Source organism: Zingiber officinale, chromosome 6B (assembly GCF_018446385.1).
Source record: "Zingiber officinale cultivar Zhangliang chromosome 6B, Zo_v1.1, whole genome shotgun sequence".
Lineage (NCBI taxonomy): Eukaryota > Viridiplantae > Streptophyta > Magnoliopsida > Zingiberales > Zingiberaceae > Zingiber > Zingiber officinale.
Window position 1 is genome coordinate 127,449,933 of NC_055996.1, and position 23,548 is coordinate 127,473,480.

General features: G+C 40.0%; 3 protein-coding genes across 5 annotated transcripts; 1 reads left to right on the forward strand and 2 right to left on the reverse strand.

Moving 5' to 3' along the window:
* Window positions 1-3,855: 3,855 nt before the first annotated feature.
* On the forward strand, window positions 3,856-6,383 carry LOC121989428 (omega-3 fatty acid desaturase, chloroplastic-like). Its single transcript, XM_042543487.1, has 8 exons — window positions 3,856-4,493; window positions 4,571-4,660; window positions 4,932-4,998; window positions 5,089-5,181; window positions 5,276-5,461; window positions 5,545-5,625; window positions 5,729-5,866; window positions 5,961-6,383. Exons 1-8 carry the CDS (start codon window positions 3,985-3,987, stop codon window positions 6,132-6,134), a joined length of 1,338 nt encoding a protein of 445 aa, XP_042399421.1. The 5' UTR covers window positions 3,856-3,984; the 3' UTR covers window positions 6,135-6,383.
* Window positions 6,384-9,026: 2,643 nt separating this feature from the next.
* LOC121989429 (trihelix transcription factor GT-3b-like) lies at window positions 9,027-12,497 on the reverse strand. Of its 3 annotated transcripts, none has more exons than XM_042543490.1 (3): window positions 12,086-12,497; window positions 11,447-12,014; window positions 9,027-9,369 (listed from the first exon to the last, which is right to left on the reverse strand). In XM_042543490.1, exons 1-2 carry the CDS (start codon window positions 12,377-12,379, stop codon window positions 11,532-11,534), a joined length of 777 nt encoding a protein of 258 aa, XP_042399424.1. In that variant the 5' UTR covers window positions 12,380-12,497; the 3' UTR covers window positions 9,027-9,369; window positions 11,447-11,531. The 3 variants fall into 3 exon arrangements, with proteins under 3 accessions (XP_042399424.1, XP_042399423.1, XP_042399422.1); XM_042543489.1 differs by having other exon boundaries at window positions 9,027-9,313; window positions 12,086-12,496; XM_042543488.1 differs by having other exon boundaries at window positions 9,027-9,375; window positions 12,086-12,496.
* A 1,793-nt stretch (window positions 12,498-14,290) lies between these two features.
* Window positions 14,291-17,171, reverse strand: LOC121989431 (trihelix transcription factor GT-3b-like). Its single transcript, XM_042543491.1, has 2 exons — window positions 16,499-17,171; window positions 14,291-16,436 (listed from the first exon to the last, which is right to left on the reverse strand). Exons 1-2 carry the CDS (start codon window positions 16,799-16,801, stop codon window positions 15,939-15,941), a joined length of 801 nt encoding a protein of 266 aa, XP_042399425.1. The 5' UTR covers window positions 16,802-17,171; the 3' UTR covers window positions 14,291-15,938.
* Window positions 17,172-23,548: the final 6,377 nt, after the last annotated feature.

Sequence of the window (23,548 nt, forward strand, 5' to 3'; positions counted from 1 at the left end):
TTGACGGAGATGAACAGTGATGTTCACGTTTGGTTGTCGGTTGTCGGTTGTCAAATTTTAAAATTTTAGAATCTTGACCGTTTTTCAAAAAAAATGCATTATATCACCCTTAAATTTTTAATTAGATTATATGGGTTCTACTAATATTTATTATTTTAAATTAGGTTAAATTTGAATTATATGTCGTCAAAGTAACAAAAGTTTTGAGCTCATTAAGGGTTATCACATCTATAAGTTTACTCATATGATCTCGTGGAAGATTATTAAAATTTTAGAGTCATAATTATAATTATAAATGTCTAGTGTCATCAATTAAATAAGTCATAAATTAATGTGGTTTGATTTGTTGAGGGGTTAAATTAAAATAAGCAAACTTAAATAATTATAAATATAGATTATTGTTCCAATTTGTCGAAATTATTTTTTGATATTTTGTAGTCTATCATCAAAACTCTAATGTTAAGAAAATCTATAAATTGAAGATCATTATCTAAAATTAATAGTAAATTATGAATTTCGGTATGCTCCCATAATTATGGTTATTATATTTATGATTTCGTGAGAATTGGCATAGAGTTAAAACTTGTATGTTAAGATTTCCCAGTCCTTTAATCCACACTGTGGAGATCAATACCCTGTATTTTATTATATTCCAACCATTTATAATCTATTGGTCTTCTCATTAATGAATCCAACCCCAAATATAGCAAACGCACAGATGAATAAATAAAGTTTAATGATCTGTCAGTGTTTTTATTTGCTTGGAATTTAATAAATGGCAACTAGTCGACTCGTTTCCTCTCTGTTCTTTTCAGTTCTGTATCCTGGTTTGCAACGAGCAATCAACTGAAGCAAACAAGCCACCAGATTGAAGGAAGACAGATTGGTGGATTGATCACAAATAAAGCTTTGTATCTGAACAAATTAGAAGCAAAGCAAATTGATACTAAATAATTAATCACTTCAGGTCGAATAGACTTGGAATGAAACCACTTCATTTTTTCAAGTGAAACAATATTGGAAACCACAAATAGTTGAAGTAGGAGCTAAGTGATGGTTACTTGTATGGCAGGGACGGATCCGGGGGAGGTGGCATCCAGGGGCGTAGCTATATAAAGATCAAGGGGTGCGGTCGCACCCCCTGAAATTTAAGAAAAATCTTAATACCGGGAAAAAAATAAAAGAAGGTATAGTCATAAATTTTGAAACTTTCTCGTCTTTTTAATAAAAAGTTTCAATTAAAACCCTTTTAGCCGAACGACCCGAACCTAATTTACTCTTTTCCTGAGTCAATTTTATTTTTGTCTATTTTTCTTCTTCCTCCTTTAATCTCGAACTTTTATTTTCCTCTTTTTCATTTTTTTTCTTCCTCTAATTTCTTTCATATTCTTTTTCCTAACTCTAATTTAACCCGAAAAATCTTCCGCGACATGTCACTGACGTTATAACCCAAGTCGCTATTGTCGCACACCGATTGCTACCATCGTCGCTGTCATTTGTTGCATGGTCGTTGTCTTCACTTGGCTAACGTCGTCGCTTCGCAGATGCTCGATAAAAAAACACTTTTTAATTGAGGTAAAATTTTCTTGATTGATTTCTTTCGCTCAACCGACGTAATTGTTTGCTGCCAGCATCACCGTCATCATTCGTCGATTCCGTCGCTTTGCCCCTCCTGAGTGAAATTCCTAACTACGCCACTGGTGGCATCGGCGGAAGATACCGTCCCTTGTTCCACGTAAAAATCATCCCTCCATACTTGAATTCATGGATTCGCCACTGTTGTATGGTGAGGTTTCTAATGGGGTTTAGTGGATTAGGATCTAAATGTGCAACTTGATGAACATGTTGGCGATAAATTTTACTGATCAATGAGAGTGGTATCCTGATTGTGCTTGTCAATTTCAATTTTGAAATAGCGAAGAAGAAGGAATCGAGGATAATGAGAAGAGGCGAGGAAGGGGAATCTCAAGGTTCAAAGGCCCTGGGCAAAAAAAAATTTTTAGACCTTTAACATTTTTTTTAAAAAAAAAATCACCCTTTTTTATTCGGTTTTGGGAGCAACAATAGCAGATTAAATTTTTTCTAAAATAAAATATTAATTTTAAAAAATATATTTTTATATAAAATGTAATTTTCTAGCTTTTTGAGATGCCAAATTAAATGAAAAGCTAAATATTCTAGTAGTGGGTCGGCTGAGTTTTATATTAGTGGAGTCAAATTGATGTAGATAGCTATAATAAAACAAAAGGAAAAAAACGAAGATAAAAAAATACTCATAAATAATACAATCAATGATTAAAGACTCCACTAATATAAAAAAAAATTGATATTAAAAAAATAGCATTATACTTTGCGTTGCACCACGATAAAAAAACTCTAATTCATATTCTTAAGAAAGAGAGGAAAAAGATATAATCAGTATAGAATTATTGATGAGGAAGAAAAAAGGCATGAAGTGTTAATGAGAAAGAGAAAAATTATGAGATGATCAACAATAAAAATAATTTAATATTAAATTTGAACATATTCCAAAAAAATTAAAACATTAAAAATTATGACCATAAACCGAACATTGTTTTATAATAAAAATAAATATAAACTATAAAAAATGATGGCATAGGCCCTGATGTCTTAAGCCGGGCTTAAAGAGGAAAGGCTCAACTTGGCCATGATCGCGACTTGTGGCCAGGCCACAAAATGGGTCGGCAACCAAATTAGTCGACAATAAAACAAGAACAGTTAGTGATCGAACAGGGGAAGGTGAGCGACCACTGCCCCACGCTGTGTTAGAACATTGAAATGATTAGATCACATTAACTCCCAACAAACAGGTGATACAAACATTGCAATCTTTATCTTTACTGACACAAGTTAGTGATGTGAAGAAAGATCAAATCATCAGCCTTTGTTCGATCGATTGATCGATATGATTCGATTCGGTTTATCGAATCAGATGTGCAATCAAAGAAGGTTGCATCAAATATTTGTTTTTTTTAAGTTCGCATCAATAAGAGCAAGAATATCTTCGGCCTCTGTTGTCTAAACGCACTTTGAATATTTTTCTTCTTTCGTAAACTTCTAGTAGATGTTTGAACCATATCGCTAGCTAAGATCTTCTCTCCTAATATTGTTAACTCATGCAAAACCACATTAAAACGTGTTTAGATACTCCATCTAAGTCTCTATCGGTACAATATAGAGAATCTAATTTTACAAAATATAAAAGTATAAGATATCTTATCTACGATTTTCTTTTTGATTAGGCCATAAATCCATAATACAATTTATGTATATTTAAGAATTTAAATTTGATCTTTTATTTATTATTTATAGTCTTTACCATTTACTACATCCGTAGAGTTTTTTTTTCAATTTCTCAACGTTCCTTATGAAACATCATTTTCCTCCTTTATGATTCCTTAATGGATTTTTGGTCCTCTGTTCTATTCAAATTACTTTTTTTAAAAAAAAAAAAAAGTGACGCCGTGAGGAACATTGTCAACGGTGGAGACGGGTAATTTTTCAGGTTTGTTGACCATGAATTCCCGCGTGGGAATGCGACCGTGGGTCCACCGTCCAGTCTGATACACGTGTTGCATTACTTTGCACATGCGCGCCGGCCACGTGGTCTAAAATTGAAAATCCGAAACTGTTCTGTGCTAAAGCTGTTCCACCCGAGAAAGGAAACATTAATTTCCTTCTGACACGGTTACTTCCTTTCTTCTTTGCCTGGTTTGCTGCACTACTTTTTGGTGTTCCCTGTCTGGGTCAAATACAGGAAAGTTTAATCGACGCGGTCAGCAAGGCTCCGAGTTGTAGCTATAAAATAAATCGAGACTCTCGAACCGCAACCCAAAGAGTCACCGCCGAAAGTGGCGTTTGATCTCCTCTCCAGAGTTCCCATAAAGATCTCTCCTTTGTCTTCAGTAAAACCCTGCCAGAGGGATTCTGCGGAAGGGGTGAGCCGAAAGGAGCGATCTTGGGATGGCGAGTTGGGCCATATCTTCCGGATACGGTGGCTTCAGACCCCTTCCCGCCGCCTTCCGTCGTTCCGGATCCGGCCTCCGATACCCCGTTGGTATCACGCCTTTGAGAAGCGTCTCCGGCGGTGACGGATTGCCCGGCTCCTTCCGCCCCGTGGGGCTTGGCCGCCTTAGCGGATGGGCGTTGGGGGTGAGCGCGCCGGCGAGGGTGCTGACCTTGAATGAGGCAGCGGCGAACGGGGAACCTAGGGACGAGGGTGCGGGAAAGGCGGAAGCCTTCGATCCCGGGATGCCGCCTCCGTTCGGGCTGACGGAAATCCGAGCCGCCATTCCGAAGCACTGCTGGGTAAAGGATCCATGGAGGTCGATGAGCTACGTGGTCCGCGACGTCGTCGTCGTGCTCGGGCTCGCCGTGGCGGCGGCGCGGCTCGACAACTGGATCATGTGGCCACTCTATTGGGTGGCGCAGGGAACCATGTTCTGGGCCCTCTTCGTTCTCGGCCACGATTGGTACGATATCTTTTGTTGCTTTACCTTTCAGTTTTGTAGCTGCATTTTTTTCTCATCGAAGATTGGATTTTTGGCAGTGGCCATGGGAGTTTTTCTAACAATCCGAAGCTGAATAGTTTTGTCGGCCACCTACTCCACTCTTCCATTCTCGTGCCTTACCATGGATGGTAAGCATACGTTCTTCAAGCCCCTTGTCAATATTTGATTTAACTTTCATATTTGTTGCTGTTGATTTGATTGAGTTATGAGTAATTCCAAAATCACTTAATGAATTACCCACTTCTGTTTATGATTCAACTTTCCATAAATAAAATGAATGAGTCTGCATTCTGTTAAAAGATTTGTTCATTCTAATCTAAAATCTGAAGTTTATAGGAAGAAATTGTTGGTTAAACAATGATATAACTAGAATTGAGTGTGTACTATTTTGTTATGCAGGAGAATTAGTCACAGAACTCATCACCAGAGCCATGGGCATGTTGAGAAGGATGAATCCTGGCACCCGGTGAATAAATCTCTCATTTCAACAAGAATTGTTGTGGAGTTACTAGTAGCCTTTTATCGAGTCGTTTTCTTAATGTTGAACTTATTGCAGTTGTCCGAAAAAGTGTACAAGAGTTTGGACACTCTAGTTCGGGCGCTACGGTTCACAATGCCATTCCCTTTGTTAGCTTTCCCATTGTACTTGGTGAGCTACCAAATTATTCACACGAGAAACATACTGAATACTCAGAAACAGTCTTTCGCTAAATCTTTTATGTTCATGAACACTGTTATGGCAGTTTGCAAGGACTCCAGGGAAGAGTGGCACACACTTCCATCCAAGCAGTGGTCTCTTCCTTCCTAGTGAAAAGAAGGATGTTATAACATCAACTGCTTGCTGGATTGCCATGGTAGGGTTGCTTGTAGGGTTGACTTGTTTCATAAGCCCCATTAAGATGTTAAAACTTTATGGAATCCCCTATGTGGTATGTTCTTGAATCCTCGCTGTCTTTTCTTCAGTCTTATGCAATGACACGATTGATAACAAATGCTTCTTGCTCAATTGCAGTTCTTTGTTATGTGGTTGGATTTTGTCACATACTTGCATCACCATGGACACGAAGACAAGCTTCCTTGGTACCGTTCAAAGGTATTATTTGATCAAATTCTTTTACTTCTCTATCGAATTGCTACTAATTGAATTTGTGGCTTTGCATATATGATCTAATCATGTTTGGTTTCACAACATCTAGGAATGGAGTTATCTTAGAGGCGGTTTGACGACATTAGATAGGGATTATGGATGGTTTAACAACGTCCACCATGATATTGGGACTCATGTCATACATCATCTCTTCCCCCAGATACCGCATTACCATCTCGTTGAAGCTGTATGTTCTACTTTGCTATTTCATCGTTAATTTCATTCCTACTGGTGCATTTTTTTTCAGTGAATAAAAGTTTAATCTCACTTTGTTGCATCAGACTGAAGCAGCTAAACCAGTGCTTGGAAAATACTATAGGGAACCAAAAAAATCTGGGCCTTTGCCGCTCCATTTGTTCAGAGTCTTAGCAAGAAGTCTGAATAATGATCGCTTCGTACCTGATACTGGAGATGTCGTGTATTATCAGACAGATGATCGATCACGCAGTTCTTGAGAAATTGAGTTGTGATAGAAGCATTTTGGGATGAACCACAAGCTCTATATCGCATAAAAGTTAGATTCTTTGTTCATGGTTTCATATTCATGGAAGATATTGCTCTTGGTAACGTGGGGGCTGACAAGAAAAAGGTTCCCCCTGTTTAGTATTCGTCAACATATATAGAGATTGTATCAGAAATAGTTATGCATGAATAATATAGAAGCAAAGATATTTTGCTCTCTTTGCCTTTGGTGTTCCATGAAATGCCTACCCTTTTCTTTTCTTTTCTTTGAAGTGATTCATGTTACCATCACTTGCCACAAGTCACTAGGAATTAGTGGCTCGATCACTTTGCACACTTTGAATATCGCTTGCGTTGTTTGCACACTTTGAATATCGCTTGTGTTTGCCCTCCCGTTTCGCGTTTTAACTATTTATCAGTCAAATCGATCCTCGGTGTTAGTTATAGTATCACATAGGTTGGCAAAACTAAGCTTATGAAGAATAATGTTTGGGCCCAGTTTGATAAAAGGTTAGAACACCTTGAAATATAGCTTCACCATTCAAACCCATGTGTTCCAAGTCTTCTTCTTTTTCATAACACATGGTGATTCATTCAACCGACACAAATCAGATACGGAAGTGAAAGAAAGTTAGGCGAAATTATTCTGGTCAAACAACCTCATCTCATAAAATATAACTTCTAGGATAACAATTCATGGTGTTTGCTTGTGTTCAGACACTCTCCATTGCGTCAAACAAGTCGATCTATAAAAGCTGTGGGAAGGCTGTGATGATCCTACAGGGTACATACAATACAATATTTGTTAGGTTGAGATCCATTGGCTGATTCTTTGTTGATGTAGCAAATAGGAAGTAGAATAGCTTGATCCACTAAGATGCAGCAAATAGGTTGAATCATCCCCCCAAGCTAATCCAACTTAACCTAATTAGAAGAAATTTTTTAGGTTGACATATCAAATCCACACCCAACCCTCTTTATCCATTGATACCCCGTAATAATATATGATTAAGGAATCGGAATAGGTCAGGATACATGGGCTAGGCCGACTAAAGTCAGGATAGATCAGACCCAAAAGGAGAAGGAAATATGGGGTTCGCCACTTGGGTTTCAGGAGTGGGGAGTGCTCAAGAGAATGAGGTGTTCGACACTCAAGCATCAGGTGCGTGAGGGCTTGGGAGCGTGCGGTGCTTGATGCTCATGATTCAAACATGATTGGCCATGGGTGAGAGCTCAACTTTAAGGCGAAACATTTTGGAAAAGGAGTGATAAGTAATGAAGGTGATTAATAATGAGTGTTTATCGTTATGCGGAGGGGTGAATGTTGTGATTGGTACGAGGAGGCAGCCATTATTAGAGATCGGTGGCTCTTGCAGAAGGAATATCATAATGAAAATCATTAAGTAGTCAAAGCTATAAAAGAAGGGTGGTGATCTTGTCTGAAAACGGTGGAGATTGCGCGTTGGGCAGGTGACACTATTATTGAGTCATTGACCTGGAGAAGACCTCGAACCAGAGAAAAGGTTGTGAACTAGAGCGAAAGGAGCTCCGAGTGCCTTCTTCATCTCTACGTACACGAAAGAGAGATCCCATAGAATGTTAAAGCGAAAATCAGGGAAGAGGTCCTGGTGCAGACCCTCCGACGCTCAAGTTAGTATAGTGGTCGAGAGAAAAATTGAGGAGAGAATGAGCAGTAGAAGTGCCCGCAATGTCCAGCATGAGAATATTTTTTTGCATGTGTGGAAAACATACTTGGCCAATGGAGAGAAACCCCCTCTTTATACCGCCTCTCATAACCTCAGTGATAATGAGGCGACAAAGAATATATGATATCAAAATATGTTAAGTAGTGGAGGCTGTATATGTCAAAGTAATTATTACACTTTGACAGATTGTTGCGATTCTGACAATAGTCTCCTATAAGGTGTCCACACGGTGCTTCGCCTGACCAAGAATATACTGGGAATCCCACTCTAGAAAAGTGGGGAGTTGTCCCTGTGGCTCAGCCGACTCTAAGTCCGACTGAGTTTATATTGAGAACCTTGTATTAGAGAAGTGAGGAGTAGAGCTCCGTAGGTCTGACCGATTTTGGAATCGACCGGCTATAGACTGAGAGTCATGCTCATGAGAAGTGGGAGTTGAGTCTCTAGGGCCCGGTTGGCTCTAAGTTCGACCAGATTTATATTGAAAACCTTATATGTTAGAAATGGGGAGCTGAGCCTCATAGGTCCGACCGACTCTTAAGTCCGATTGAGTTAATGTTGGGAATTCGACATTCGTTCTGACAATATGTTGCTACCCCGAGAGTTGACCCCTTCTTTACTTTGACCACCACATCAACCGACTTTTTTGACATTGAACCCAACTTTGGGGGTCCCACCTTATCCACCATATCAGGTGATAATCAAAGAATATGGTATGTTTTTTTACTAACAACTAACAACAACAAAGCCTTATCTCACTAGGTGAGGTCGGCTATATAAATTTTTCTACATCATTGGGCTCTATCCTCTAGTATATCATTATCTATATTTAAATAAATGTTATCTTATTTTATTGTTGTTAAAAGTCTTTTTTTTTATCTTCCTCTTACTCATTTGATGTACATATTTATCGCAGTTTTACATCACCTAACTGGGACATATTTGTACGATTCTCTTACTAAATTATCACTAGTTCCACAATATTTCTATTCTTCTCTAAATCTCACTTAAATATCAGAGGAGTCACACCTGGATAAAACCGGCACCCACCGTGTGTTAACTTTGTGCGGGAGTTCAGAAACAATGAAGAATACTCGGCGGCGAGCATCCAAATTCTACCACATCATCCATCTTCTTCATTTGCAATAGACAAGTAAACGACACAGTAGCAGCAGTAGCCAATGAATTCGGCATTAACTAATCTTGAAGGATTAAAATACACCTCTCTAAATCTTTGTATACTTTTGCTTACACAACAGGATTCAAGTCTTACAATTCCTTGACTTGTACCGTGTGAAGAAATCTGGAAGGAAAGAAAACTGGCCATGTGATCCTGCTTCCAAGAAGTTGCCATAGTGAGTCAAAAGTTCTGAAACTTGCAGTAAATTGTCAGCCAAACCATCCTCTCTGTGCTGCTTCATTCTTCACAGGTTACAACTTAACTCTTTTGAAGACTCTGGCTCTTTAACCTATCCGATGATCAGCAACTTAATCATTTGAGAAGTGGAAGAGTTTGTTCATATATCTGAATCTAGTGAAAAAAGAAATGGCAATTATCAAGACTGATGAAGTCCTTTTAATTTGTCTTGATTAATAAAGTGTATTGAAGGGGAAAAAACAAATAACTCTTAAGAGGTACTAATTAATCTTCAGATATGATATTGTCTTTCAATGAGCAGTTGAGACAGTTTTACCTAAATAAAACAAAATAAAATAAAATAAAGAGGAAAGGAATAGTTCAAACTTTGCAAAAGGAAGAGGAAAAAATTCACTAATTTAATTTGTTTGGTGAAATCGAAACCATGTTGATAAATTATATTGCAAGTCATGGTACAAAATCTCCTTTTGGTCAGCAACCAGATTGTAGTATTGTTGCAAATCTTTTAAAATATTTCTAATAGTCAATGAGACAAAGATCTTATTTATAAATAAAGTAGACTTCACATGGATCTATCTACTCATTTTCAAATTTGAATTCCATCTGAGAATATAGATAATATATATAGATGAGTGTTACGTTGGGTGCCCCCCATGTGTCCTCAGTGTAGGTGACTAAGAGGGGCATCCCATGTAACAATAGGGTTCACATGGGATGTTCCCCTCAGTCGCCCACGCAAAGCCCTCACGTGGGATGCTCTCCTTAGTCACCCACACCGGACACATGGGGGCGCCCAGCATAACACGATATATATATATATATATATATATATATATATATATATATATATATATATATATCCTTGCTGACTTTGAGTTTTTTAATCTTTTTTAATATACAAAGCTTGAATTCAAAGCCTAACGTCACGGAATGCATCACATTGATTCTAGAACTCTGTTTGAACTTTATGCATAACTATATCACTAATCTTCAGGTCAATTAAAATACATTTAAAAATTCAAAACTCGAAATTAAGATAAATATACTGTCTATTTTGCTACAATTGTGGTGGCTTAATATGCAATGCAACTATAGATTACTCCTCAATCTTTATGCATGGAGATTGGAGCTCCTATATTGTCGATTGACCCAAGAAATGAACCAAACTATATGGAACAAACTTCACAAACAAACATGGGCAAAAAAGCAAAAGAGCGCCCCACATTTAATGAATCGTCAAATAGACGTTCCACCATATATATATATATTTTATCTCGAAGTATCCTTACTTTCAATGTTTTTTAACAATTATGACTAGCTACTATAATGTGTAGCAACTATTCTGTAGCTACTATAACATAATAAAATACAACTTTTCATTCTAATCAAAATTATTATACATAGAGCACTCTTATATGGAACTATTCTTTACAAATTTAATCAAAATTATTTAAACTCCATTAAAAAGAATTTTAACTTAGTTAAAATCACTTTGAAATTTTGATAGCAACTACTTAATAGCTGCTATTACGTTATAACTAATACAACATTGCTATATCATTGCAACAACTGTCTAAGTAGGTAACTGCTACATTTGCTGTAATTATTGCAATGTCATAGCAGATATTTAGTATTTTGACCAAGTTAAAATAATTTTGAGAGTTTAAGCAATTTTGACCCAATTGATTATAAAAATATATATTTTGATATAATAATGTCATTAGAGCAAAACATTATATTTTATCACTTTGTAGCTACTAATCGTAGCTGGAGCATCCATTTGACGGTTTTTATAAAAGAGACGTTTATTTGATGATTCGTTAAATATAGGACGATGCCCTTTTAATTTTTACCCAACAAACATTATGGAAACTGAAAGCATTCATTACACCCTGCTTCATCAGTTTCAGGAGCAACCTCAAGTGTAAGACTGATAAAACACCTCAAACTATTATTAATTTGGGTGAGTAGGTTATAGAATTGGGTTCAAATTTAAAGAGTAAGGAGCTAGCTAATTGCTTTGCCAGAAGAAGTATTTTTGAATGCTAATGTAGTACTGATACTTATCCTAAGCTGGCAATTCAGCAAAGCATCTTCAAAAGCGGTATGTTCAAAATCATCTTTATGTACTTTCTTGACCAGAATAATCAATTAGTCTTAATTTCTTTGAAAATGAAAAAATGATCAAAATAAAGCTTTTTAATTAGAGAACAAATAGACTGACCTTTTTATTCTTCTCTTTCACTTCATGCATTTTCATCTTCCTCATCAGTTTATCTTCCTTTTTTCGCTTCATGAATCTTTAGTAATTAATCCTTTTGAGCGATGAGCTTGTCGAGGATCGCCATTATGAGCTGGTGGCGGCGCTCAGAGCGCGCCTCCTCCCTGGTCCGGCGCTCCTCCTCGCTCGCCCGCCACCGCCGCTCCATCTCTGCTCGCTCGGCCCGCAGAGCCTGCATCAGCCGCCGCCACTCCTCCTCCTCGGCCAGCCGCGCCGACTCCCGCGACTCGGCCGCCTCCAGCCACCGCGCCTCCGTCTCCATCAGCCGCCGCATGAACTCCCGCATGGCAGGAGCGTTGATCGCCATCGGCTTCCTCGCTACGGCGACTTGATCATCAAGCTTCCTCTTCTTCTTCCCCGCTTTCCCGCTCTCCTCCTCTTCCAACTCCCTCACTTGCACCGGCCGCTTCCCCTTCTCCGACGGCGTCGCCGCCCGGTCGGAGAGTATCCTCCGCATCTCCTCGTAGAAAGGGAACTGTTGCTTCTCGCCTTCCATCAGCGACTCGCTCCCCTGCCACTCACACACAAATCAATACTTAATCGTGAACTGGATGAATTAAGGGACGACGATAAATGGAAAACCTTGAAGCGGGTGACGAGGTTCTTCCACTTGGACTTGCACTGGTCGGGGGTGCGGGAGAAGCCCTTGCGGAGGAGCAAGGAGGAGGTGGCCTCCCACAGCGGCTTGTTGCGCTTCGTCTCGGAGAAACTCTTGTCGAGCTGTGCTCGGACGGAGAGCAACTCCCTCGTCTCCTCGTGGCTCCACTGAGGGAGCCGCTGGTCGACACCACTGCTGGCGTCGGGGTCCTGTGGTGCTGCTACTGCAGGAACGGCGTCTAGTACCGGTCGGTAAGGGTTGAGGCGGTGATGCTCCATGGAATTTTTAAGGGTTAATTAAGTGAGCAGAAGTAGAAGCAGGAGGAGGATGGAGACGGAGATGGTTTGATTAAGTGTGAATTGGATTGTATTAATTAAAGCGATGGGGAAGGAGGAGGAATATCAGTCAACGCGGAAATGGAGGTTTCCCATTGCTTTTGTACGAAGAAATGGGGGACCGAGACGATCGACGCGCGCGATGTCGAGCTGCGTTTGTGAATCGTGAGGGTGACATCACGCTTACGAAAGAAGCCAGCTCCGACTATGGTTTTGCCATCCCATTCCACGTACGTGTTTTTGGACGCGCCTTTGCAAAGGCGTGGACAGGAAACAGGAATTTTACCAGATACCCTACCGTTGCACCATAACCTTGAATCCGCACGATATGACTGTATATTAATTAAACGTCCAGTAAAATTAATTTAGTTCGATTTAATAAGAGTTTATTATATTTATTTAATATATGTCTAAGATTAATTAAATAAAAAAATTAAATAACTCACTATACTAAATAAATAAATTTGATCACATATATTTAACTTATTAATATTATAAATATATTTATAAATAATATTCGTTAATAATGTTGATCAATAATATTAGTTAACAACGTTTATCAATAAAACTCTTATTAACCTGTTAAATAAATAAAAAATATTTCTAAATAAATAAATAAATTTGTAATATCAAATTCAATACCAAAGCTCATTAACCAACCAAATAAGTTTGAAATATAAAAGTTTCAAATAATCAAACAAATTTAAATTGAAAGATCGATAACATCTGAATAAACAAAGTTCAAGCTAAACTTAAATCAAACTCAAGCTTATAAAAAAGAAACCAAGTCAAGCTTGATAAATTATTTCAATGACTTAGTTTATTTTAACCTACTTAACTCACTTTATCAAATAAACTTGAGCACCACAAATTAGCTTGGCTCATTTATAGACATATTTAAAACTATCTAAATCCCCTTTGTACTAGGACCCATATAGGTTTAGGTTGAGATTTGGGGATACATTGACTCCTTGTATTTGTAGTTGAGCTCTTTCAGAAGGTCAGGTCGACTCTTCTCAAGTTAGCTCATGTAAAATTGGCTCTTATCGGGTTGGCCCTTCTCATGTTGGCTCTTTGTCAGGTCGACTCTTCCTGAGTCGAGTGGTTGTTGGGTTGGCAAGTGTTAGGTCGAGCAATGAAAGGACTCTGATGAAGGCCTACGATGATTGAAAGATTTCTGTTGTTTAGCTTATAGTAAAGATTTCCCATTGTCTAATCTCCAGTTAGGACTTACCGTATAAATATTCGGTCACTACTTGACTTCTTTCTCACATGTTTTTAAATAACAAAACTCAAACTCGAGCAAACTGTTTAACCTTGACACGAGAACAATTGCGCTAATGTGATAGTTACCCTATATATAGGAATTCGGATTCTCAAATGCCGTACAATTTGCCTCCCTACCAAAGGGTATGATCTTTCTGTAATTGGGGCTATTATAACTATCGTGTCGCGTCTGAGCTCGAGAGCGATCTAGTTGATTATATTTGAGCTCAGTCATGCATAAGGGTTGACTTGAGTTGAACTCGAAGCTTGCTGTGAGTTAAGCTAACTTGACCTGAACTCCATCTTAAATCGGATTGATTAACCGAGTCTTGGACCTGCTACGTGACCCCTAGCGTTTCCTCCACATCATGACTTATCAAAGTGCACACACAATAATATTTTAGTTAAATTTATTTTAGGTATTAAAGGCTTACAGTGGTGTTTTTTAAACGAAGAATCCCAGAAAGATAATCATGAAAAATTATCCTCCATTTTTTTTTTTTTTGTTATCAGGAGTAAAGCCAAACAAGGAAGCACATTACTTCTCCGACTTGCACTCATTAAAGGACCTTTGGATCTAAATGGCCAAGTTCTAGTCAATCCAATCTTCAAGAAAGTCGGTTTCTAAAGCAATATTCATAGACAGTGATCGAACTCGTGCGTCCTTTGGGAGGATTAGAGATGGCACGCGTTGAAAGAGCCCCACGTAACGTTGATATCAGAGATAAAAGCTTAGACTAATGCAAAACAACTTAGACAATAATTCAAGCATATAGAGAGAGAGTCTCAACGCTCCAAGCAATTATCCAACTCTCACAAGGGAAATGCAACCCTAACCCTTACTTTACTATGAAATGGAGAAGAAAAGAAATTTAAAGTAAAAAAAAAAATCCTACAGAAAAAAAATCTTCAGAAAGAAAAATTAAAAAGAAAGATTAAGAAGAAAAAAAAATACAATTCCATGCAAGTAGCCACAGTCGTCCAAGGCAACCTCGGACCGCACGAGACTAGGGTTGGTAAAAATCTCGAAAATCCTGATCCTTCTTGAATTCTATCCCATTTCCGACTCGAAAATATCCTGACCCGATATTTTCCCGACCCGAAGGTTCAGGATTTTTCCCGTCTCGATCACTATCGGGAAAGGAATCGGGAAATTTTTTTTCTCCTGACAAGAATCCCGTCCTGACCCGATTATATTATAATATTATTTTTTATATATTTTTTATATTCTAAGCATCTAACCATTATGTTTATTTTTTTGTCTCCCCATTTTTGTCTCCCCATTTTTCTTATACTTCATCATAATTTTATTTCTAAATAATTTATTGTCAATATATAAAGAAGATAGTCAGTTAATTTATTTTAGCATATGAAAATTGATAAAATGATATAAAGAATAATTTTGATGATCTTTTGTTCTGTATGTTGAATCCAAGGACTAAGGTCACCATATCATCAATTCATTATTGATACAATGACTGACATGATAACTTTTATTTTTGAATTTTCTTGTATTAGGTATAAAATATAAACTAAGTAGTAGTTTTAGTTTTTTTAATTAGTTTTAATATATTTATAATGTTCTAGGAAGATATTTTAGTTTTTAATGGTTATGTGCCACAGAATCATTTTAATTTATTTGTATTGTACTAAAAAATTGTTTGAGTCTCTACATATTTTTATTTTTAAAAAAATATTTTTTGGAATATTTTTACGGGTCTCTACCCGATCCCGAATATTCGGGATCCCAAACATTCGGATCCCGACACTTTTCGGGTACGGGATCGGAAGAAAAAAATCTCAATTCTTATCGGGATGAGTCTCGACCCGATTCCACCCCTATACGAAACGATCTCGCATGAGGCCAAGGGCAGAACTATGATATTAGTTCAGGATAGGCAAATTGCGACTACTCTCTATGGGCACATTACGGAGGGTGCTCCCTCAATCCAATTCCATCAGCAGGCCCGACTGTAGTCTCATGGCTAAAGCTCTCCTCTTTACACGCTATGGTGTCATTGCTTGGTGGGGTAGCCGTCGACTCCAGGTCATCAAGACTTGGCCATTAATTCCAACCAAATTTTAAAAGAATAAAGAGATTAGGATCTGGGATAACCTTTCATTGAGCTTCCTAGAGGACAGAGGAAGTAGGCACTGCAGAGTGCGGAGGATTGACCGAGGGGGCGTGTGTGGTGAGAAGTTTAATTAGGGTGGTGTAATAATTTTTTTTTTACTCTCATGGATCTTTAGGTAATCCTTTTTGAGCGATGTGCTTGTCGAGGAGCGCCATTATGAGCTGGTGGCGGCGCTCAGCTCGTACCTCCTCCCTGGTTCGGCGCTCCTCCTCGCTCGCCTGCCACCGACGCTCCATCTCTGCTCGCTCGGCCCACAGTGCCTGCATCAACCGCCGCCACTCCTCCTCCTCGGCCTGCCGAGCCGACTCCCGCGACTCGGCCGCCTCCAGCCACCGCGCCTCTGTCTCCATCAGCCGCCGCATGAACTCCCGCATGGCAGGAGCGTTGATCGCCATCGACTTCCTCCCTACGGCGACTTTATCATCAAGCTTCCGCTTCTTCTTCCCCGCCTTCCCGCTCTCCTCCTCTTCCAACTCCTTCACTTGCACCGGCCGCTTCCCCTTCTCCGACGGCGTCGCCGCCCGGTCGGAGAGTATCCTCCTCATCTCCTCGTAGAAAGGGAACTGTTGCTTCTCGCCTTCGATCAACGACTCGCTCCCCTGCCACTCACACACAAATCAATACTTAATCATGGATGAATTACGGGCGGAAAATGGAAAACCTTGAAGCGAGCGACGAGGTTCTTCCACTTGGACTTGCACTGGTCGGGGGTGCGGGAGAAGCCCTTGAGGAGGAGCAAAGAGGAGGTGGCTTCCCACAGCGGCTTGTTGCGCTTCGTCTCGGAGAAACTCTTGTCGAGCTGAGCTCGGGCGGAGAGCAACTCCCTCGTCTCCTCGTGGCTCCACTGAGAGAACCGCTGGTTGACACCGACACCACCGCTGGCGTCTGCAGGGTGGTCCTGTGGTGCTGCTACTGATCGATAAGGATTGAGGCGTCGGTGGAGGTGGCGGCGGTGATGCTCCATGGAAATTTCAAAGGAAGTGAGAAGAAGTAGAAGCAGGAGGGGGACGGAAATGGTTTGGAGTGTGAATTGGATTGTATTGATTAAACCGATGGGGAAGGGAAGGGTGGGAAAGAGGAGGGTGATCAGTCAACGCCGAAATGGAGGTGGTGATTTCCTTACTTTTATAGAAAGCGTGGGGACGAGAAGAGACGATCAACGCGGGCGCGAGAGCGAGAGCGAGAGCGAGCTGCGTTCGTGAGGGTGCCATCACGCTTACGAGAGAAACCAGCTCCGTGAATCGCTTGCGCTTCCATTCCACGTATGTGTTTTGGACCCGCCTAGTGTGAAGCTCTGAACAAAAAACAGGATTTTATCCTTATTCAATCTTAAACCATGATCAGATGATAGATTATTATTATTATTATTATTATTATTATTATTTTGGATATTAAAGGCTTATAGTGATGTTTTTTAAACGAAGAATCCAAGAAAGATAATCATGAACAATTATCCGTCATTTGTTTTTTCTTTTCCCAGGAGTAAAGCTAAACAAGCAAGCACGTTACTTCTCCGAATTGCACTCATTAAAGGACCTAAATGGTCGAGCTCTAGTCAATCCAAATCTTCGAGCAAGTCGATTTCTAAAGAATTATTCATAGATAGTGAACGAACACGGACATCCTTTGGGAGGATTAGAAATGGCACGCGTTGAAAGAGCCCCACGTAACGTTGATATCAGAGATAAAAGCTTAGACTAATGCAACACAACTTAGACAATGATTCAAGCATAGAGAGTGTCCCAAGGCTCCAAGCAATTGTCCAACTCTCACAGGGGAAATGCAACACTAAGCATTTGTTTACTAAAGGCAGGATAAAGGAAAAAAAAAATGTGAGTTGCCGTGGTCGCGCGAGGTAACCTTCAAGGGTGACCTTACGCGGTCGCACGAGGCGACCTCGCATGGGGCCGTTGTCTGTGGTTATTATTGGATAAAATAATTGGTTGTCGAAAATTTTAGGAATTAGTTAAATTTAAATATATCAAATTAAATTTAACTATATGTCAAGATAACTTGAACAGATAATCTCAAGCTGTCAGTATGGACTGATTTCTGTCAAATGCTGAACGCAGACGAGTGACCAGTAGGGCGAGCAAGCAGACAGCCGAGCAAACCGAGCGAATGATCGGACAAGTGACTAACCCGGCAAGTGAGCAGCCGAGCGTGCAAAGAGGCCAAGCGAATGAGTGGTCGAACGGGCAAGTCGCAGACCAAGTGATCGTGCGGTCCAGCGGGCAAGTGACCGAGCGGCCGAGCGATCAAGCGAAGGAGCGGCCGAGAGAATTGGGCGAGTGGCCGAGCCAACTGAGCGAGCAGCTGAGAGAACTGACCGAGCGAGCTGAGGTCGAACAGGCATGCAGCCGAGCGAGCTGCAGCCGGACGAGCGTGCAACCGAGCGAAGAAGAGGCAGGGTGTGAAAAGGTCGAACGGGCGTGCAACTGAGCGAAGAAGAGGTCGGGCGAGTAGAGGCCGAACGGGCGTGCAACCGAGCAAAGAAGAGGTCGAGCGAGCTATGGCTGGACAAGCACGCAGCTGAGCGAACACAGAATTCGAGCAAGTGGATGGGCCGAGACCTGCGAGGGTCGTAGTTTCCTTGAAACATATTCGCCCCACCTCCGGCTATGCTTCAAAGTTTCCTCGAGTCATCTGTTTCCCAGGATACACGATGAACCGTAATTCTCACCAAGCACTGATGGTCACGATGAACTGAGAGTACCCAACTGCTATCACGGGCACTGCACTTCGTCGAGCAATAGATGCACGATAGAAGAGACGGGGAAAGTAGGTAGAGAGCTTCAACTTTTTAAGTGTGCGACCTTTTGCCAATAGTCGCAACCTCCTTATATAGAAGCTCAAACCAATGGGCAGCATTAATGATCGTTTAATGATCATTATTCGCCAGTTATAAAATGTCAACGTTTCACTCGACTACATTAATTTTTAATTTAATGCATCCATTACACCCTTAAATAAGCAGCAAAAAGTTTATGTAGCAAAATGTTGGTTGTTCCACTTGGACAAATTTTGCCCCGGCCAGTCTGGCATTCGGCATGCGCAGGTCGTGCTCATACATGAGTCAACTTAGTTTAGTGCAATCCAGGCTCTGGATTTGCACCCCATGCGCATCCACGCGTGAGAGAGAGCCTCTCCCCATGCATTTGTTCACATCATCAATGTATGTGAATCAATATAAACCAACAAATATGTCTTGAAATTGAAGTATCGAAAAGGTACGATAGAGGGAGAGAGGTGAATATTGCACTTTAAAAATTCTCTTTTACTTTTAAAACAAATTAGAATGAGCAACGGAATACAAAACAATACAGATGCAACAAGTTGGTTACTTGGTTCGGATCCTACGTCGACTCCTACTCCAAGACTTGCGATCCTTGATCGCACCATTGGGTAGTCCACTATGATTCTTCTTTTCGGAGATTTTGGAAAGAAGCAATGCGTACAAATGCAAGTAGAAGATAGTAACAGACTACTATCTTCTTTCAAGTAGGGATGTAAACAAGTCGAACCGAGCCGAACAGTATTAGGCTCGAGCTCGGCTAGTTTAAGTTATATTCGGGCTCGAGCTCGAGCTCGAATCGAGCTTTTATCACAAGGCTCGAGTTCGGCTTGTTTTAGAATTTTCAAGCTCGCGAACAGTTCAAGTTCGACTCGTTATTAGCTCGATTATCAAAGTTAACGAGCCTAACACGTTAAGCGAGCTCGAGCTCGTTTTCGGGCTCGTTTAGAGCTCATTTTCGGCTCGTTTTAGAGCTCATTTTTTTGCTCATTTTAAAACTCATTTTAAGGCTCGTTTTAGAACTCATTTTTTGGCTCGTTTTAGAGCTCGTTTTTTGGCTCGGTTTAAGGCTCGTTTTTTGGCTCGCGAGCCTATAAACGAACATGTTCGCGAGCTCACGAGTCGAATATCCTTAAGCTCGAGCTCGGCTCGATAAAACTGTCGAGCTCGAAATCGAGCTCGAGCTCGGCTCGATAAGGTAAACGAACGAAGTCGAACGAGCTTTTTACCGAATCGAGCTCCGAATAGCTCGCGAACTGTTTGGTTCATTTACATCCCTACTTTCAAGTTAAATATAATGCAAGCTTAAATAAATATACTAACAAGAATAGAATATAAAGTTTGATCGGCACTTATGGATGGAGTAGTTTGCTTGAAGATGAGAAGCTGAGGAATAGCACGTACAGAGAATTTGTACAGAGATGAACAGAGAACTTCGTTGCTGCCTTGGACCTCGAGCTCCCCTTTTATAAGCACGATTTGGTCGACTGATAAACCCTTCGATCAACTGATCCATTAGGTTGACCAAACCTGCTATCGGTCGACTGAATGCGCTCCCTTCCTTCTTCGCCTAGATCCGATCTTCGCACATTTATGAGCTTTAATGGTTCAGTCGACCGATCACCTTGTTCGATCGACCAAACAGTGAACTTCCCTACTCGTCAAGATTTGCAGTTAATTCTGCATTAATGAAGTGATTGTTCGGTCAACCGATCCTCGAGTTCGATCGACTGATCAACCTGGATTCCTTTAATTGCTTCAGCCCGATCTGATATATGTCACATCATCAAGGTTCGATCGACCAATCTGTTGGTTTGCTCGATCGATCAGTCCAGTTCCTGCAAAACAGAGTTAAACAATTTATCTCTGTAAAACAAAGATAGGACAATAATATATGAATAGTAATATGCATGAGTAGTATTTGACAATAGAACTATCTTAATCTCAACTTGGAAACCTTCTCAGTTTCTTTAGTTAGATCAGCGACGTAGGGTTTGTTCCTTTCTGAAACACGACCTCACTGTCGCTCCTCCAATTTCATACCTTAACTTATCTGCCAAACATTGATCCTCTAAACATGTTTGAACTTTCTCTGCTCAGTGTCTGATCCCTGATCCACTAAAATTTTTCCTGTAATACTACATTAGTCAATAGTAATAATAGTAATACATAATCATATGGTAAAACTAAACTTAGAATTATCGAGATCCACTGGTCCGATCGATCACGCATCCAATCAACCTTGCTTGGAGTTCACTCCTCCAAGACTTCTCGTTACCTAAGGTTACCTCCCCTAGGATTTCCTTCATCTGGCTTCACTCACCAGAACCTAGAGTTACCTCCCTCTAGGATTTTCTCCACATGACTTCACTCACCAGGACCTAAAATTACCTCCCCCTAGGGTTTTCTCCACCTGGCTTCACTCACCAAGACTCAGCATTGCATCGGCCCATCAGGGATTCGATATCGGATCCTCTAGACCTATCGAATACTTCTACCTAACTTCCACGATCTATCGAGATTTCCCTTGCCTAGCCGCAACTAGGACTTCCCTTGCCTAACCACAGTTAGGACTAGTCACTCGGTTGACTTCTCACCCTTGCCTAGCCGCAACTAGGACTTCCCTTGATCAAGCTCATTTAAACATATTTGTCGGACATTAAAACCTTGGAGGTCAATTGTACCAACAGAAACTCTCAATGTGGGACTAAAGTCTCATTTATAATGGAGCTTCATGCCTCTTCCACCTTTTCTCCATTCACATATATCCAACAATCCCCTCCCCTTGAGGAGCTCATAAGGATTATCATGTAAACCCTGCAGGTAGACTTAGTCCGACATGACAATGAAGTTGAGCGGTACTACTCTTAGAGCTAGATATTAATTAAGTGAGTTGTCAGTAACTCATTTAATTAATGGGCATTTGATATCTTAAACACAGGGAGATTAATGCACTCATGATAAGAAGGAGCTCATAATGTAATATGGGATTGGTGCGGTAGTTCAATAATAACTCTTTAGTGGTATGAGTTATTATTGATGAACTTGAGTTGGGTGTTCGGGTCGAACATAGGAAGCTCAAGTTCATTAGGAAGCCAAAACCAATTCCTCCTCTCGGCCCCTGTTGTAGCCTCTATAAAGCCTCACGTTCACCCGTTTTGAATTTCCTTCTTACCCAAATGAGGGGTTGGCCACATCCTTGCTTGGTGCCCAAGCAAGGGGCCGACCAAGCCCTATTGGTGCCCAAGATGTGGGTCGGCCAAGCCATGCTTGGTGCCCAAGCATGGGGTCGGCCATACAAGAAGAGAAAAGGAAATTTTGTTGAAAACAAAATTTTGTTAAAATCTTTCCTTTTATAGCATTCTACAATGGATTAAAAGAAAGATTTTAATTTTGTTAAATTTTTTTCCTTTTTTGTAGTTATCTACAATGGTTAAAATAGATATTTTAATTTTGTTAAAATCTTTCCTTTTTGTAGTTATCTACAATGGTTAAAAGAAAGATTTTAATTCGGTTAAAATCTTTCCTTTTTTGTAGTTATCTACAATGGTTAAAAGAGATATTTTAATTTTTGTTAAAATCTTTTCTTTTTTGTAGTTATCTACAATGGTTAAAAAAGATATTTTAATTTTGTTAAAATCTTTTCTTTTTTGTAACCAACCATTATAGGAATAAAAGGAAGATTTTATTTAAAACAAAATTTTGTTATAATCTTTCCTTTTATAGCTATTTACAATGGTTTAAAAGAGATATTTTAATTTTGTTAAAATCTTTCTTTTTTTGTAACCATCTACAATAGCAAATAAAAGAAAATTTTATTAAAAACTTTCCTTATTAGCCGCTAGCAAAGATTATAAAAGAGGAGGAGGGGATGCTCTCTAAACACAACCTAAGGCCCCCTCTTCTAATTTCTTGTGGCCGGCTCTTCCCTTTTTTCCCTTTCCTCTTCATAAGGGCCGACAACACTTGGAGAAGGACCTTCACCTTGTGGCTGGTTGCTTGGAGGAGAAGAAGAAGAAGAAGAAGAAGAAGAAGAAGGAGACCTCTTCACTTTGTATTCTTTGGTGGCCAAAAGCTTGGAAAAAAAGGAGAAGGTCGGGTGTCTTCGCCTTGGTAGATCGTCGCCCACACGACGTCCAAGAAGAGGAAAGGAATACAGCAGAAGATCAAGAGGCCTTTAGGTTACAAAGAAAGGTATAGCTAGTTATTTATTCCGTTACATACTAGTTTAGTTTTTCTTTGTATGGATCTTGAAATACCAACACAAGAGGCTAGCGATTTTGTGTTTCGATTTTATGTATCGATTTTGTGTTTTGATCTTATGCTTTGATTGAGATATCTTTAGTTAAACCTAGGGTTTACTGCGAGGAGTTTAAATATTTAATTTCTTTGAAAGGCTTTGTCTAAGAAGTGGTGGACGATCCCATAACTAGGGATGTAAACGAGTCGAATCGAGCCGAACAGTATTAGGCTCGAGCTCGGCTCGTTTAAGTTATATTCAGGCTCGAGCTCGAATTGAGCTTTTATCACAAGGCTCGAGCTCGACTCGTTTTAGAATTATCAAGCTCATGAACCGTTCGAGCTCGGCTCGTTATTAGCTCAATTATCAAAGTTAACGAGCCTAACTCGTTAAGCGAGCTCGGGCTCGTTTAGAGCTCGTTTTTGGCTCATTTTAGAGCTCATTTTTTTGGCTCGTTTTAGAACTCATTTTTTGGCTCGATTTAAGACTCTTTTTTTTTTTTTGGCTCGCGAGCCTATAAACGAACATGTTCGCGAGCTCACAAGCCGAATATCCTTAAACTCGAGCTCGGCTCGATAAGATAAACGAATGAACTCGAACGAGCTTTTTACCGAATCGAGCTCCAAATAGCTCGCGAACCATTTGGTTCATTTACATCCCTACCCATAACCAAGAAG

Excerpts from the sequence above, each read along its gene's own strand:
- LOC121989428 (XM_042543487.1), top strand. The coding sequence starts at position 3,985 with ATGGCGAGTTGGGCCATATCTTCCGGATACGGTGGCTTCAGACCCCTT. Across the intron at positions 5,462-5,544 it reads TTTATGGAATCCCCTATGTG|TTCTTTGTTATGTGGTTGGA; the intron begins GTATGTTCTTGA and ends GCTCAATTGCAG. Across the intron at positions 5,867-5,960 it reads ATTACCATCTCGTTGAAGCT|ACTGAAGCAGCTAAACCAGT; the intron begins GTATGTTCTACT and ends TTGTTGCATCAG.
- LOC121989431 (XM_042543491.1), bottom strand. The coding sequence starts at position 16,801 with ATGGAGCATCACCGCCGCCACCTCCACCGACGCCTCAATCCTTATCGA. Across the intron at positions 16,437-16,498 it reads ACCTCGTCGCTCGCTTCAAG|GGGAGCGAGTCGTTGATCGA; the intron begins GTTTTCCATTTT and ends TGTGAGTGGCAG.
- LOC121989429 (XM_042543490.1), bottom strand. The coding sequence starts at position 12,379 with ATGGAGCATCACCGCCTCAACCCTTACCGACCGGTACTAGACGCCGTT. Across the intron at positions 12,015-12,085 it reads ACCTCGTCACCCGCTTCAAG|GGGAGCGAGTCGCTGATGGA; the intron begins GTTTTCCATTTA and ends TGTGAGTGGCAG.